General features: G+C 36.9%; 1 protein-coding gene across 1 annotated transcript in view; it reads right to left on the bottom strand.

Annotated features, from left to right (window-relative positions):
• Nucleotides 1–18,223, bottom strand: part of LOC140155486 (liprin-beta-1-like) — a 167,218-nt gene that overhangs the window by 21,979 nt on the left and 127,016 nt on the right. Inside the window, 10 exon segments of the mRNA XM_072178353.1 lie at nucleotides 2,960–3,082; nucleotides 4,213–4,413; nucleotides 5,864–6,014; nucleotides 6,877–6,946; nucleotides 6,949–7,013; nucleotides 8,475–8,625; nucleotides 10,293–10,350; nucleotides 10,353–10,506; nucleotides 12,072–12,250; nucleotides 16,816–16,925. Coding sequence (XP_072034454.1) covers nucleotides 2,960–3,082; nucleotides 4,213–4,413; nucleotides 5,864–6,014; nucleotides 6,877–6,946; nucleotides 6,949–7,013; nucleotides 8,475–8,625; nucleotides 10,293–10,350; nucleotides 10,353–10,506; nucleotides 12,072–12,250; nucleotides 16,816–16,925 — 1,262 coding nt within the window.

Raw genomic sequence — 18,223 nt, 5'->3', positions numbered from 1 at the left:
ATGAAATACCGTAAAAACTCGATAGTTAGCATATGTGCTTACTATCGAGCACTTCTAAAACATGCAAACATGAAGAGCCCCATCCACAAAAGTGTAAAAGGTTTTTCGCAGATCATCGATACACACTGTTATATACGAACAAGTAAGTAAACCTGCAAATGTGTGTCTCAATCCCATTAGCTCAGTAATGTTGGTAAAGCGCCGGACTTTGGTAACATTTCACGTTTTCAAATCGCTCGATAGTAAGCACATTATGCTAACTATCGAGTTTTTACGGTAGCACATCAAAAATTCACTACATAAACAACTGAAAAATTTATGCATGGAAAGTGTGGTTTGCCATGATAATGGAGTCTACCCCACTGTAGGATTGTAACAATGAAAAAATTCCGATTTCCATTTGGACCTTGCTGCTGATTACACTATAGACTATTCCTATAATTGGCACATTCCTGCCATTGATGGGGTAAACATGGATATCACATATATAGTGATAGTGAGGTCAAGAAGAGCATCACAATGGTCACATGATTATTGCGTTATTCTATCTACCGTATTTCGTCAAATAAACGCCCCCCGGGGGCGTTACATTTTCCCAAGGGGGGGTCGTTTATTCAAGGTCAATTTTAGAATGATAATTCCCATTAAAATCATTAGGTAAACTTAAAACTCACGCTAAAATGACGAACTATGAACTAGAAAAACTTTCGGGTTTCCAATCCAGATTTTCGCCAATTATTGACGCTATTATCGACCATGTGGGCAACTTGGTAAGCTTACTACACAAGATAGCATGGAAATATCGGCATTCTTGGTTGAAAAAAGTGGTGGGGCGTTTATTTGAGGGGGCGACTATTTGACGAAATACGGTATTCATGATATACACTTCTTGACCTCCCTTTCGGTTTTTTTGCAATATGTGACATTGATATGATATCGATGTTCACCCGATCAATGGCAGGAAAGTACCAATTATAGGAATGGTCTAAAAAATACAATACAATTCTGATATCCCTGTAAAAACAATACTATGAAATAAATGTTATTGTCTCAAATACAGCAATCACCATTTCCCTGCAAGAAAAGTGGACTATGGCATGTTTAGGACATCACAGGGTAACTTGTTAACGAGGCGGTGCAGATTTGTTAATTTCATGATAAATCTGCAAGCAGTTTAGTTTAGTTCTGCAAATGAGCACACCAGCCGCATAGTATCATAAGATAGCAAGCAGAATAGTCCAAAACAGAAATGTTTTGTAGACGATTTTACCGTTTCCGATGTTGATTAAGATACTTGCATCGAACCCGAGATTCCGCATCTCGGGATCGATGCAAGAAGTATCTTAATGAACGGTAAGATCGTCAGGTGTACGGAGTCTATTTCTTTACTAAATACAAGGAGTACGTGTTCACCAGACGGTGCCAGGGGGCAGGGGCAAATTCCTCCAGTCACAGATTTTGCTCCCCAACTTACAGCACTTTGAAACCTCTGAAAAATGCATTACATTAAGTCCAAGGTTTTTTATTTAATTTTTACCCACCTCCGCCCAAAAACAAAACCAAAAAAGAATCAAAAATTTACCATTTTGCACCAATTTTGCAGAAATTTCATAATTTTTCCCCCCATGTCCCCCTGGTGACACCACTGAATTCCAGTTGAAATCCACACTACCTATGTGGAAGATTTTGGAAATATCTTCTACAGAGGGAGTATGTTTTTGAAAGGTAATTGGTCAGGGTTAATCATTTTGAAACCCATACTCGCCCTGTAGTATGGTTTTACCTATGTCTTCCACAACTGGAGTATTTCAAATAGAAGTTACCCAATTCAAAACTCATACTCCCTCTAGTTGTGGAAGACTTTAGTTAAATCTTCCACAGGTGGGGTGTAGCTATTAAATGGTATAGCCCGATGGAAGATGCTTAATACTGTTGTCATTCATTCATTCATTTTATTTTAATGGGTATTGAGCAGTGTCAACTAGTTCCACTTATGATACAATAAAATGTGTTGTCAAATAAAATGAATTCACATTCGGTATGAAAGTATCTTCATATTCTTAGAATTGTTTCTGTAGGTTTTTCTTCCATGAAATGGTTTATATAAACATGTGTGCAACTTTCACAAGTGACAATAAGTATAAGTTAAATTTCACAACAAATATTCCTAGGATATATACGAGAGTGTAATAGCTTAGTGAAATCATAGAGGGACCCAGCTTAGACTTAAAGGAGATATCTTACTCTTCCCACAATGCATTTCTTCCATTTCAATTGTCTGTACTGATTTGCTATCTCTAGTGCAACATGGGTCGATAGGGATGAAATATACCTCAGTGAACAGAGCACATCCAGATCTTGAAAAATATATTTCTTGACTACTGACCCATGATTAGCCAGTCTATTTTAAACATAAAAACAAAGGAAACATATACAAAGTAATGCGAGTGTCATTTGATGAAACAAGGGCATGTATCATATTGCAAAGGATTCTGGGAAGGGTGCGATATCTTCTCTGGCTTAAGACTTACCTGGTTACAATTATAACTAGGTGTGTTAATGTATCACAATGAGCCACACAGAATTCCAGGTGAAATCCACACTACCCCTGTGGAAGATTTTGGAAATTCCTTCCACAGGGGGAGTATGAATTTCAAATGGAATTAACACATTAGCAGCTCCATTTTACAGAGGGAGTATGAATTTCAAATGGAATTAACACATTAGCCGCTCCATTTGAAACTATCTCTCCCTCAGGGGAAGATTTAGGTTGAATCTTTATCAGAGGGTGTATGACATTCAAACAGAGCTGCCTAAATGTGCTCATTCCATTTGAAATTCATACTCCCCCATGGCAGATATTTCCAAAATCTTCCACAGGGGTAGTGTGGATTTTAAATAGAATAGCCCAATAGTAAAATTATATATATAAATAGAAATGTGTGATGATATTATTTACCTCATCTGTAGGTCTTCTGCGGAGACAGTTTGGCTGGAAGCTATTGAGTCTGAGACACTGGATACCTCTCATAATGCTCACATGATGGAAGGCGCTGGTTACTTTTAGAGACAGCAGATCATCCTAATCAACAACAACAACAGGATTTAAATCTTTTAAATCGTATTAAATAGACCCGGCGTAAAGCAAAGCTTCATCCCACAGATAAAATGGCCAAGATTTAATCTTGGACCAGTAAAAGGCATTAGCCTAATGGAGAGAAACTTCATATCTTCCCACAAAATGAAACACAGCATGATTATAATTAAGTTTGTTAAAAGGTCATGGGGGCAAGGAGAGGGGGCCGTTTGTGGGGCAGTGGTGGCGAGGTAGCTCGAGGTTGTGAGTTCAAATCCCAGCGGCGTCAATGTGTTGTGCACTTAGACATGGCTATTCACGCCTATTACCTTTCCTCAACCAGGTGTACAAATGGGTACCAACTTTATTTAACTTTGAATATGAAGGATACTTTGCAACGCTTCCATACATGAAGTCAAGCGCGAAGGGATGTGAGGGCGCGTAGTTTGCTTATGCTTGTTGTAGTTGCTTTCTTCTTAGGTGATCTGTAACTTCGGTCTTGAATGTTGAGGTGATTGGTATGTTAACTATATGTTCAGGCAGTACATTCCACTCCTGAATTGTTCTTGGGAAGTACGAGTCTCTGTAGCAGTTTTACTTTGCTCTTGATCTGAGATATGCTAGACTGTTGTTATGACGAGTGGGGCGGACGACTGGTGTGAGAAACTTTTGCGCCGGTATGGCAACCTGGCCAGAGTGGGAAGGTAACAGACTCGCTGTGGAGGAGGTGTAGCGATCCCCTTCAGCAACATTACATGCTGGAGTTTGGCCCAATCGCTTCGAAAGCAAGATGGGCGCTCCAGCCTGTGACCGCAGGTTTGTCCCTGTTACCTTTTATTCAACTTTTGTCAATTATTACAATTTTGATAAATGAAGTAAATTTAAGGGAATACACATGCTACCTAGTTGAACACAGATGGACTTAGGGGTGAAATCAAAACTCGACCTGCTGTTGACCGCCGGTTCTGTCCAGTTACGTTTGTTTAGAACAATAGCAACTGGGCGGAACCGGACGGAGCCGGCGGTCAACCGCCGGTCGAGTTTTGATTTCGTCCCTTAGTTGTCTTTTGTTAATACTGGCCTGTGTCTTCACTCAAACTACCAACAATCTTTACAACAAATCATTATCAACTTACCACTGTCAAGTAATGTAACATTCTACCATCTATCCTGGCTTCACTGAAGGAATCTTTGTACTGTGGTAGGCCTACATCATCAAGCCATCGGAGTACCCAAGAGTAGTCTAAATCGCCAAACCGGTCCTCTTGTTCTGAACCTATGCATTGTAATGCCAACTGCAGTTTCTTCCGATGCAGATGGTGTTTCACTCCAAGGTCCTGAAATGACATTCATAACCTCATTAATATACACGAAACATGCGATCCAATCATTTTTATTTATTTGCCAAAACGCAAACGCTGTTACTAATTGACAGTGGACCTCCGCTGCTGTCAGCGTAAATATTAGTAACATCCGTGCACGCCGTGTTGTGCATCGAACAAATTATCGAGAGCGCTGGCCGCCGTATTTGGATTGCGCGCTACCATATTTGCACAGATTGTGATTCGCCATTCTGTTATTGGTCGTCCTGTTTTAGCCTGATCAATTTTTGGAAAGGCAAAACGTAAAAATTGTTTATTTTTGAAGAAAATTGTGCATTATTTTGTAAAGTGAGGAGATCAAAGTGACGGTTATGAATGAGGTTAATAACTTTGCTTCGGTATGTTGGGTATTGTGAAAAATCTAAACACTTTGCTTTGGACCTCAGGATATTCCTCGGTTCCAAAGGCAAAATGTTTGGATTTTCACCATGCCCTCCAAATTACCGATGCGCAGTTATTAACCTCTAAATGTTTCTTTATAAAATTTTATAAAGATTTTTTCCCTATTGCTTAGGCAACCTCTCAAGACGTGTGTGGATTGTTTGTAATGCAAAGTTCCCAAAATATTTCAAATGGAGTCACCAATTCAGGTAACCTCATTTGAAATCCACACTCCGTGTGTGGGAGATTAAGGTCATGTCTTCCATAGGGAGTGTTTGGATTTCAACTGGAAAAGCCCATTTTGGAGCACACAACATTGAATGGGTGGCTCCATTTGAAATTCTTACTCCCTGTGTGGAAGATTAAGGTCACGTCTTCCATAGGGGGTGTATGGATTTCAACTAGAAAAGCCCATTTTGGAGCAGACAACACTGAATGGGTGGCTCCATTTGAAATTCATACTCCCTGTGTGGGAGATTTAAAGTTCCCACCAAGGTAGTGCCTAGGCATCATGGGAGAACAGCGTCTAACTCAAACTAGCATTCCAATGCAACTATACCGTGTGTCATAAGTCTGTTCCTCCCCCATAAGAAAACCATTTTAACATGCTTTAAATTAAATTGCATATTAACTTGATATATATTTGTTACTGGTTATTGTTTTAGATTAATATAAATGTCACATAGCAATTGATTTGAAGTTGTTGCCTTTTATGGTTGATAATAACCTCCGAAAGTCTGCAAACCTCAGTTATTGTTGTTTTTCCATTGAAAATCAAGGTCTGCAGACCTTTAAATCTGTTAAAACATACAAAATTAGCTCTAAAAATCTAGAACAATGGCCATCATATTTTTTTGCTGCAATGAGCCTTAGGGTTCTTTGCAGCTAGTAGCCTAAAGGCAAATAAACAGAAGGGGTACTTCCATATTGATGCTATGCTCCAGGGGAAGTCGGAATATAGGCGGAACGGACTTTCTAAACACCGTATACTTGATCCATGTCAAAATACAGAATGTGTATTTACCCTCTCAAGTTCTATTGGTGTAGCTTTCAGTAATGTTGACCCACTCTTCACCCAGATACGACACATGGCAGCATACTGGCCCAGACCTAACTCATGCAACCACGCAACTACATGATCCGTGTCCCATTTAGCAAACGGTGTGTCAATATCACTGCAAAAAAATACAAAGATATAAAACATTCACCATGATAAAGTTGACACTACAAAGAGGAGTTTAACCGTATGGTCAAAAAATTGTATCAAATAATCTGTACGCAGAGAAATAGTCATACACTATATGCCCTAATTTCAGCTGAATAAACCTGCTGTCACATATTTCCGGGTGTATGTGAATCTATATTCTAACAATATTTCTTTTTATCTAAAATAGTATATCTTTATTAAATTTGGGAGTTTAGTTTCTGGTTCACGAACCATAGTCAATTTCTGTACAAATAACTTTGACTGAAACCTGTATCTGACCGAAGCCCACAGAACTATACCGTGGGCTTCTTTTCTAGCGATGGGCAAGGTCAAAAAAAGCTAAAGATTATGTCCTTGATTAACTTGTATTCCAATTCCTTGCTTAAGGTTTTTCCTTGAAAAATTTCTGTGATTCAAAATTTCTTTGGCAGGGATACAGAATACAAAATATAGAAAATAATGAGATGCCGGCAGCTAAATATGAATATTTATTAATAGCCATCCATCAAGATTATGTATCAAGATTATGACCTATTGCATTCACTGCAATTTGAGCGAAAGTTGGTAGCACCAGAGAAGTTTCTCATCTCTGGTGTAATATGGTAGCAGACTAGTGGTCTGCGTCCGTTAATAGGCTAATGCAGTATGCAACGCCGGCCGGCGAGATTGGCTAGCTGTAGTATAAAAAGAGCGTCTTGAGCTTCGTGTGTTATATATATTTGTAAATTAAAAGAAAAACAATGAAAAAGTTTAATTTCTTGTCCGAGCAATTTTTTAATAGGCACATATGCTTATATAACAAATTTTTACATCATCACCAATTTTCTTACCCATTGGCTCTCAGCTCCTTGGACCACCCTAATCTTGCCCCTGCTGTAGCTCTTAACCGTCCACCCCTCTGAATTCAATGGGAATGTCCAGGTCATCATCGTCAAGACTCATGGACGCTGAACTGCTACGTTTCAACCTAATACAAAGGAGAATATGAGAAACACAATGTTTTTTATCAGAAAATTTAAAGAAATCAATTTGTATTTTTTTAAGAAATATAGGTGTGCTAACATGCTCTGCAAGGCCAAATGTGGCCTAATAAGGGTGACCTTTGACATTTTAGTCGATGTTGGAGGTTGATGTCCATGCAGACAGTCACACAATTGAATTCACTTATTTTTTCATATGGGGAAAAAGATATGGAATGAGAATGTATATAATACTGTAGATCTATGCTTCACTTCTTAACCCTAACCCGCCAGGGGCTTTTTGGCAACGGGAAGGGAAAGAAGGAAGGAATAAAGAGAGAAAACAAAGAAAGAAGTTGTTTGCTCTGGGTGGGATTCAAACCCGAGACCCTCGATGCCAAGCACTGGGTCGATTAAGTCATCACACCACGTGGGATGCACACACGAACAGCGCATATATCAAGTAGTATTTTGTAGTATACGGGCGTGTTAGGGTTAAGTTATCCTACACACTTCAAATATTTTAATCAGGATCACTGCTAGTGCCTTTAATCAGAAACAATTTTAGATCAAATATTGATCAATCTAAGACTGATCTCTGAGGTAGTTGGGAAGCTTCAGTTGAAATCCATATTCCATATACACATAAGGAAGGTAGCGTGATTTTCAAATGGGAGTTACCCGAATGGGTGACTCCATTTGAAATCTACACCCCTGTGTGGGAGATTAAGATCATGTCTTCCATATTAGGGGGTGTATGGTTTTCAACTGGAATAGCCCAACTGATTTTGTAAACAAGCAATACGAATTCAGAGTAAAGGACTGTCCAGTTTTAAACTGTCACTGCATGTCGTCTGTCATTCCTTCACACATAAAATACACAAAGCGATAATCATGTATTCATACACTCCTATATCAAAGCAGCCTTCGGGGCTCGTGCATTAGACATCAAGAGTGTGTGCATTATTTTGTCTAATTTTCTCCCAACAATACGTGTTCATTAACCTATGTGTAAATGTAAACCAAGGACAGGAATCAAGTTATTACAATTGCAGTGAATCTTAGTATCTTGTCTCTCCCGATAATATCAACAATTATCTTGCTTTTCCAAATGAACATAGCTAAATCATATATATATATTTAGTTAGTGCTGTATATTTTCTGTATTTTTCTGGAATGAGGAGTAAGCTTATGAAACTATCCCCTATGTATGTCATCATCATCATCATCATCAGCCGTATTCAGCCCACTGCAGCCTCCCCAAGTTAGCACCAAAGATTCCTGTCATTTGCTTTTGCCATCCACCTGATCCCTATGAAACTTGCTATCTCATCCCTCCATCTGACTTTCTGTCTGCCTTGGTGTCTTGAGCCCAGCCAAGGCCTCCATTCTGTGACATTCTTTGTCCATCTATGTATGTAGTTCAATACAAATCTTTTCAATACTAATCTTTTTTTTGGGTTACTTACTTTCCAATTAATTTCTTGATGCCTCCTTTCTTTTTATGTCTGTCAATGGGCGGTGTTCCTGGTGGAGGAGGGATAATACCAGCTTCCATGTCAAAGGTCACTTCTTTCCTTGGGACTCCGATGTATTCTTCACCATCAGACTCCGTCATAGCTGTTGAATTAAATACCAACAAACATGAGAAGGATAAATCTACATATTCCATTACAGTGAAGCTATTCGCTCATTGCACGGTTCCGCCATATGCGTGAAGAGCCTCAATCTGGCACCATACACAGGGCCGGATTTACCATAGGGCCAGATGGGCCCGGGCCCCCCAAAACTGCCCTGTGCAGTGTGCAAAAATAGGGTACAAAAATTGCACAATCAGCTATGAGAATGGCCATCCATGAAAAAACCTGAAAAGTTTGAAAAAGCATGAAAAAGTGTGTGAAATTAGGCTAGAAAGGCCAAAAACAGGCTGAAATTAAAAGAAAGTGCAGAAATTTGGACCCAAAAAAGCCTGAATTCAGGCTCAAACCTGAAACTTCTCATGCCAGCATAATTATGCGCGCTTTGCGCGCACTGGCCTGTTATATAGCAAAATTCAGCATCAATTTGGGCTAAATAGTCTATTTTTTTTCGCGCGCTTTGTGCGCAAATGTCCTAGTAATATCTTAAAACTTGAGGGCACATGCCTTCCTCACAGTGCGTTGGGGGCCTCCAAATTTTGAGCTGGCCCAGGGCCCCCAGGTAAATCCGGCCCTGACCATACATGAATGGGAATTGAAACAGTCATGTAACACTGTGTAAAGTTATGCAGGGTTTGGGCCATGATTTAGGGGGTGGGATTACACACAGATCTGTCACAATTTCTGGATGTTTTCCAATTCGTAGGGCATTCCCTCCCTGTGATACATCCTGAGGATGCCAGTAACGGAGTCCTGCCTGTAGAAGATATGCTCTTCATGTTCCATCACATGGCAAAAGTAGACCAGGGCAACAAATGACAAGCTATCCCACTTACATATAGAAGCTGTTGGGGAATATCAACATTGATTTACAACCAGATGCTATTGCCTCACTAGCTATGGATCGTGGTGCCTGGAGTCAAAAGTTGAATCAAATGAGGGCATTCTTAACCAAACTAAACACATCAAAAGAAATAAGTCCCCCTCTCAAAATTACGTCATAACATCGTAGAATAAAACTTTGTACCAATAAAACTAACTGATAAATAATTATATGACTGTTTGTTTGCTAAGTGTTGTGTGAAAATGAAAGATGTCAATGACTTCATGGCTGAATGAGCCCAAATTAAAGACAAGAACTGCCCATTCCAAAAGTCACAAAGTAGGCCTATGCTTGTTAACTGCAAGGTGTATTGGGACAAGGAATGAGACTGACCATCTTATCACTCACTGTGCTGAGCTCTGCATCAAGATGGGGATTTGCATGACTGAATGATCAAGAATGTTCACTTGGTGAGGATTTTAAACTGCACTCAACCACAGTCCACATGGGTTTTGCATTAGTGACATGCCATGAATCAACTTTTGTGACAAGCATAGGCCGAATTTGTGACTTTTGAAAAGGGCAGTTTTTGTCTTCAATATGGGCTCATTCAGCCCTGAAGTCATGGATATCTTTCATTTTCACACAACATTTAGTAAACAGTCATATAAATATTTCAAAGTTAGTTTTATTGGTACAAAACGAAACCTTACAATGCTATGACGAAATATTGGGAGGGGGACTTATTTTTGTTGATGTGTTTATACACAATGTCTAAGCATACATCACGTTCACAACAACTGTATTGACTCTTTTCTATTACTTACCCAGATTTGGTGCACTGGACGTTTTCTTGGCACCTCTGTTTTTAAACAATCCTTTCCCAAAAGATTTACTTGTTTCTTTGCTCCTTCTCTGTTGGAAGCCACCACCTCCTCCTCCTTCATGAGTCGGAGAATCGGTAAATATAAAGTCTTTGTTACGGCGTGGGGATGGTAAAGTGTTGTATGCAGGCGAACGCTGTGATATGCTGGGTTCTTTCTGTATGTTGGAAGGGAATATGTGGACTCAGTAAAACTGTTTAAGGAGCTATGACAATATTGAAGACCTTTAAAAATTCACATTAAATTAAATTTGTGTAATCTCAAACATTAATATAAAGATTTTATAAAAATACAAAGTAAACTTTTAAAGGAATTCAAATATTGTATATAAAATGTATGTTGTATGAAATGACACATAAATACAAACCAAATCAAATGAAAACTTATTGTTGTTTTTTTTTCTTTTTAATATTTTTTAGCTACATTCAATCACAAATCTGAGCTTTCGCCACCTTGGCTGATTGCTTGATCACAGATGATCTGGTGATGATGGGTTTATAGTTCTAGAACATGTATATGACCCACTGCTAAAATCACTACCGGGTAATAAGGATGTGTCATCAGCAATCAAGTTTTGTGGGAAAAGCAGTAGACCAGATCATGTGTGATCAAGCCATCAGCCAACCTGGCTCAGATTTGTGTTATTGTATTTGGCTAAAAAAATACTTTTTATTATCTACAACGATCCTACTCAATTAATCTTTTCATAAACTAAATCCATTTAGTGACCATACACCAACTATTAGCAAATATAGGCGGCATTATCTATCTAAATTGAGGGTAAATTACAAGCTTATTCAGCATAGAAATGGGCAATTATCTAAAACAACTATCGGATACCTACAATCCCGGCCATAAGTCGTTCGAACACTTGTGTAAAGGTTTTACTGTTTTGACTGGTATTTTAGTTATACTTAACATACTGAAATATAGCTTTCTTTGGTGTAAAGTTTGAACCTGTTCTTACTACTACAACCCTCCCCCTTCCCCACCAATCAATGTTGGATGTCTCTAAGGGTGCATGGCCAAATAAACAACTACCAACATTGATCGGGGGGAATGGGGGGCATATATGCAGCACTCATGTTAAAGTGTTCAAACAATTTTGACCAGGATTGTAGCTATAAAATAATAATGTAAACTTACCAATGCCTACATTACAAATATCAATTCCATATTAACAAATGCCCTTTTATTACTTTAATAATGCAAATATTTCACATAAAAAATAACTAAAGAAAAGCAGACATGAGATGTGTATGTGTGCTGTGATTCTGTTAACATCATTTAAGTGAGGTACTTGGTGACTTCTAACAAAGTTTGACAATTGGAATATAATGGAAACTATATCCATTCCTATGACTAGACACTGATCACACTGTGCATTGTGCAACTAATAAAAATGGCAAGTGAAAGTGCTACAAAGTGGTGCTTCAAAATGCATGACCAAGCTTAAACAAAACTTGCTTCGGATCAATTATATGCATCATGCTGACCCACTAAGTTATACTTCTAACTGAACAAAAAATAACTCAAATTTTCAAAACTATAAATTTGCATTGTCTATATTTTGTATTAATACAACTTTCAAATAAATAAAACAAAACAGGTTTGCTAACAGCTGCTCTTCCTTCTTCCCAGGCACACTGCACAAAATAAAGAGGCAAAAACAAAGCCAGTTTTTTCTAAAGCATGCAAAATTATGAAACGGATGCTCCTTACATTTGGTGGATGTTTAGCGTTGACGTCCTCGAGACTGGCCGACCTGCGAGCCAACAACGGACTGTCCCCGTCCGTGTAATTCCTTCTCCTTCACTTACTACTCCGGAATCAAGACGGATGGAAGTCGGATGATGGGGGTGAATTGGACTGGACGATTGGGTTTGAGGCGAATCAAATGACTGTGGAAGGTTAAAGGTCAGCAGGGCAAAGGTCAAATCAGTATGAAAGACCTTATGCTATAGAAAGAGTTTATCTGCATATTGGTTTATTTTTGACAAGGCCATGAAATGATTTTTGATGAAATATTTCACAATATGTCAAATAATTATAAATAAATAAACTATACCATTTCACCATAATGTATGCAACTATTTTCAGTGAACTATGTGTGGATTCACTTATGAAGTATTATGCAAAACCTGTTAGTTATCAGGAATATTCAGGTCAGGTCATGCTATAATGTCCTGAACCTCAATCAAAATGATCTCTGCACAAAGTCTATGCCTACAGTACAAGACAAAATGACCTGGCCAAGACCCACTAGTGGTATGGGTGAGCATGAAGTCAAAGGCCCATTAATTTACCAATCAATAAACAACAGGGCCGATATTCATAAAGCCTTGCTAAATTAGCAACCAACTTGTGCTTAGCAAGATGCTAAATCCACTAGTTGATAGCTACGTAGCAATCAACTAATTTCTTATTCATAAAACCTTGCTAAACACTTTGCTAACTAGCTATCAACTAGAAATATTTAGCTGATAACTTATTTGGGTGTTTTGGGTGCTATGGCCTTCAACAGTTGTGTAACATCTAATACAATAGGCTTATATAATACATGTCTATTATACTTGAGCTCTGAACCACAGTCAAAATGATCAAAATGTAATGACTCATTGCTGATGGTCTTCATTGAGATTTAGTTAATAAAATTACATGTGTATTTTGTAAGCTATATAGGCCTACAAGGTTGTTACGGCAAATCATAACAAAATGTCCACCATGAGTAAGCCAAGCATGATTTATCTTTATCAAATTGACATATAATTTGTTATTGAAAATAAGTCATGCATCTTTACCAAAGAGAACATTGGTAACATGTCTCCAAAATATATCTTTTACGTATCAAACAATTGAACAGAATTGCTTCGATTGAACATATCTGCTTAACTAAAGATTACTTGCTATATCATAATCATTTTTCTTGTGCAAATTTGGTTAAACAATACTGGCTTAGTTCAACGTTTATTCATTCACCCTAAATTTGTTGTGTGTTTTTAAGACAGTTTCTTATGTGTAAAACACACTGAAGACCTCAGAAACAGAATATTCTGAGAACATTATTTTTCATAATTGACAACAGTTAATATGAAATTAAAACAATAAATCATGTCCAAATGCAGACTGACTAGTTGTCAACTAGTGACTTAGCGCTGCCCCAGATCAACTCTAAGTTTTGGCAAAATTTTAGAATGTTGCTAACTCTAACTGGGTTTTATGAATAAGAATTAGCAATCAGCTAGGCTTAGCAGCTTGCTAAAGTCAATTTTAGCTGTCAACTAGGCCTAGTGTGGTTTTATGAATATCAGCCCAGGCCTACATGTATGGAATCCCACTATAGTGATCATTTGGTTTTTCGGACAGTTTATTTTGTCTTGTACTGCAGACAGAAATTCTGAAAATTGTATAAGGCAGTTGACAGGAGTTACACTTCAACAGTGAATATCACCATATTATTGGCTCTGACAGTGCATCTACACTCAAGGAAACCACCACAAAAGTTAAGTTGAAAGTTAAGTAAATCCAGGTCACTAATGTCACCTTATCTATGCAGGAAAAACTCTCTTCGAAAAATTTGAAAAGGTCTATTATAAGAAGCTTGATTACATGATGAGCAGTAGCAAATTTTTATACGGAAAATCTGTCTTTGAACAATTTGAAAAGATCTATTATTTATGACCAGAAATATAATATTAGGAAGCTGGTTATAAGAAAAGCAGAAGACCAGTCATTCCATTTCATTGTGCTATGTGACATTAATATTATGGATTATTATTATATGAACTGTTTTTGATTGGCAAACCAAATTAAATTTTTGTATGCACTACAAATTCAGAAATATCACACTTTAAATGCATGAAAAATTATTTTGCAAAATTCAAGAACTTGCCCCTCAAATTTCCACAAACAACTTGAATGAATTCTGCAATTATAATGTAACAATCCTGTTAAGTGGACCCCTAGCCAATTTTGTGCCTATTTTTGCATTTTTCTCAAAATTATAGCACATTGGTGACAAGTAAGATATGTTTATTATAGGGGCAAGGACTACAACTACTGTACTGAAAATTCAGCAACTCAAAGCAAGTTGTTATTGATTTATTGATCAAATATTGGTTTTCCTTCATTTTTGACTGTAACTGTTCTCTGTGCTGAAATAAAATTTCCAGTGCAGTAGTTGTAGTCCTTGCCCCTATAATATACATATCTTACTTGTCCCCAATGCACTAAAATTTTTGAGAAAAAAATGCAAAAATAGGCACAAAATTGGGCAGGGGTGTAGTACCCCCTTAAACATTTCTAACACTTCAGTAGCTATTTCCATGACGACAGCATGGTGAGCTGCATACACGGTAACAAGATGGTAAACATATCAGTGCAGCATGACATCTACTCTTGATAAGAAATATGCAACACTAATATATTTGGATTCGTATATTATCCTGTTTTGCCAAATGAAGCGTATAGCCCAATTCATATCTCAGAAGTGTAATGTTAGTATTTTATAATTTTTGAAAGGGGTAGAGACAAAAACATGACTTTGCATGTTTCCATTTTACAATCGGTCATAAGATACAAAGACTTGGCCAGTCTTGGGTGTAGATTACGATATAATTGTAAATTTATTTTAATCCAAGAAAATATTAGTGCTGTATTTCTCTGAGTAGGATATAATGGTTATATGTATGAAATGCACTGCAACCATAGTAGATAAGTGCTTCAAACCACACTATATATATAAATCTACGTATAGAAGATGTTAGTATTTAAAATGATCATAATGATTACTATGATGCAATATATACTTGAATTTTATGATTTCACAAAATGGGCATCTGTTTTCAGGAGTCCTTGTTACATTACATTTGTGCAACACAACAAGTTATTATTATGTGCATATGCAACATTTCAATGATGCATGTTTATTAACTTGAATGCTCTGCATGCTAGCCATGCGCTTCAACAGAAAAAGTTCAAGTTATGAAATATTTTCTCAAAATATCAAGAGCTATCTTAAGAACTATTGAACCAATACTAGGCTTGTTTGTACTCATTTTAATGCATTTTTCATGCTGATTCCAAATATGTTCATGAAAATTTACATTTCTGAAATTTTTGAATTTTTTAAAAAATTTTAAAAATTTTGAAACATGTCGTCTGCAGTCGACACCCGCGTGAAGAGAGGTAACTATGAGGGCTGGTAATTTGATTCTCTCTACACATTGAGATATGATAATTAATATGGGAATATAAACCATTTGGATGGTTTATATCGCCATCTATGTACCTGAAAACTGTGTACTAAATGGTGATAAGTGGTTTCACATAATGCTATGGAAAATGTTTATACAAAACTCAAGCGGACATACAATAGTTTACATGATGAGTGCGTAATCAGCAGTCTCGTGCATCCAGCCTAGCTAGCGGCCGACTGTTAATGGCTATTACATATGTAACATGTCTCAACAATACCACACAATGAAATTGGTGATGACGTAAGTATACAGACTGCAGAACAATTAAGGTACCAGTTATTGTTTACCCATGTACATTTATCGTAAACAAAGACGGATGTCATAATTGGAGCTAGCTCGGATTTAAGAGCTCATTCGTTGAAATCGTTCTAGAAATAAAGATACTTTGATTCAAAAACCGAAGGAAGATGCCAATTCAAAAGTTGCAGTTTGCTCCATTGCATATCCTAAATTGATTTGTATACAAAGCATTCTCGAACAAGAGAACTAGTGACATATGCATTCCATTGATTAGCACATTTACAGGGCCCCCTAGAATAGCAGTGCTTTGTCACTGAAGGAGCTACCTTGTATAATGAAAGCGCAAATAAATAAAATAAATAAATAAAACTGGCGTAGTGGTTTCATTGATTCGAACACAAGTGCAACTTTGATTTTGTTTCTTCCTTAGGTTTTCAGATCACCGTTTCTTTAATTCTCAACCAATTTAAAAAAATGAGGTTTTAAATCAGAGCTAAAGTACACATGTATTGGTTGCTTGTTTAAATGTTGACATATTTGTCTTTCTTTAGGCAGGGGTGAACATAACTGGTACCTTAAATCTTTTGCACACTGTATAGACGAATCCAATTTCACACATTCCTACTCCTCAATGGCAGCCATAGCCGCGACGGGGACCCAGCTATCTCACCTAAAATGTGAAATGATGCGGCCTTGGAGGGTATTTTAAACTGCATTCTATCACCCGTGTTACACATAGACAAAAGAATGATGACAGTTTACAACACAAATCGAATTTTAAGCGGCTTTAATCCACCCAATTGGGCAGTTGTTGGATTTGTCTATATCCACTGTATAAACACTTTCCAAAGCATGTAATAAAACCACATATTTGTATGCAATTTGATGTCCACTATACAAGATTTAATTAGTCCACTGCATATTCACTTCAGTTAATCATTATATACCATGTATCTATCTATTCTTACATCTTTATCTTCAAGTGATGGCGAGTCGGTAGTATCGGCTGTTGCTGAGCTTCCTGTTGAGTAACTGTCGGAACGTAACCTTTCTTCTTCCAACAACTGATTTATATCAACTGCAAAATTACAAAAACAAATATCGTATCACTGTTAAACAAGTAGAGAGGGAGCATACAACTTGCAAACACAATTAAGGTGGTCATACAATTTTGAATTCTGTAATTAAACCAATCTTTTAAGGGGTGGGGTATGAACGTTTGGACAGTATTTATTGTGGGACATTAGAGCACATCAGACATATTGAATTGCATTCTGAATACGATGAATGTCATTTTGATATCAAATAATTTTGATTTTTTAAATTCGCAATTTAATACACATTTTATGGCAAATCATTAAAATTGATATTTTTGATATTTAACAGTACTTGAAGTAAACTTTATAAATCTGATGATTTATACTTAAAGTGTATGTAGGTGGGATGAAAAGCCGACGATCAATTGAAAATTTTGACCTTTAAGTATTGAAGATATGGATTTTTTCCCCAAAACACCAAAAAAAATTAGGTCTTTTTGGGAAAAAATCCATATCTTCAATACGAAAGGTCAAAATTTTCAATTGACCGTCGACTTTTCCTCCTGCTACATACACTTTAAGAATATGTCATTAGATTTATATTATTTACTTCGAGGACTGTTATATATCAAAATTTCTTCAAAATATCAAATTTTATAATTTGTCATAAAATTTGTATTATATTGTGATTTTCAAAAATGAAAATTATTTGATATCAGAAAGACATGCTTCGATTCAGAATTCAAATTGATAGGTCTGAGGTGCTCTCATGTCCCACAAAAATACTGTCGAAACGCAATAAACGCTCATATTAGATCCCTTAATCTATTAGCATAATGAAAATTCAATATGTTATCACCAACTACTCCCCATTCCAGAACACGGCACTAATTTTTTGAGATTAAAACAATATTATCGAGTTCTGCCAAATGAAACATAGCTCAGTCCTAATCATTCATGTAGTCCTAACTGGGGAAAAAAGAAAAAGTTCACTATTTTACTAACTTCTTGCATTTTCGGCATGTTTTCTGACAATTGAGTCACAAAAATCACAGACTTGGACAAGTCTAAGCATTCAAAAGCTCGAGTATATGCTGAAATGTTGCTTTAATTTTCACTTTTTTGCGTTACTTTAATTAAATGGTTGGTTATAAGAATGAAACAGGTCTTTTCCAAAATTTAGAATGCATTTAAACTGAAATAATTAGTCTTACTACAAGTCTTTGGGCTTGATTGTCACAGCATATGAAAAACACCCTAAAAACACATGTTTTGGGCACTTATTTCCAATAATTGGCCAAATATTAGAATTTTACTTTTATTGCTAGTTAGGACTAAC

Source organism: Amphiura filiformis, chromosome 6, assembly GCF_039555335.1.
Source record: "Amphiura filiformis chromosome 6, Afil_fr2py, whole genome shotgun sequence".
Lineage (NCBI taxonomy): Eukaryota > Metazoa > Echinodermata > Ophiuroidea > Amphilepidida > Amphiuridae > Amphiura > Amphiura filiformis.
The sequence above is the reverse complement of the archived record's forward strand: the minus strand, read 5'-3'. Positions and strand labels throughout refer to the sequence as shown.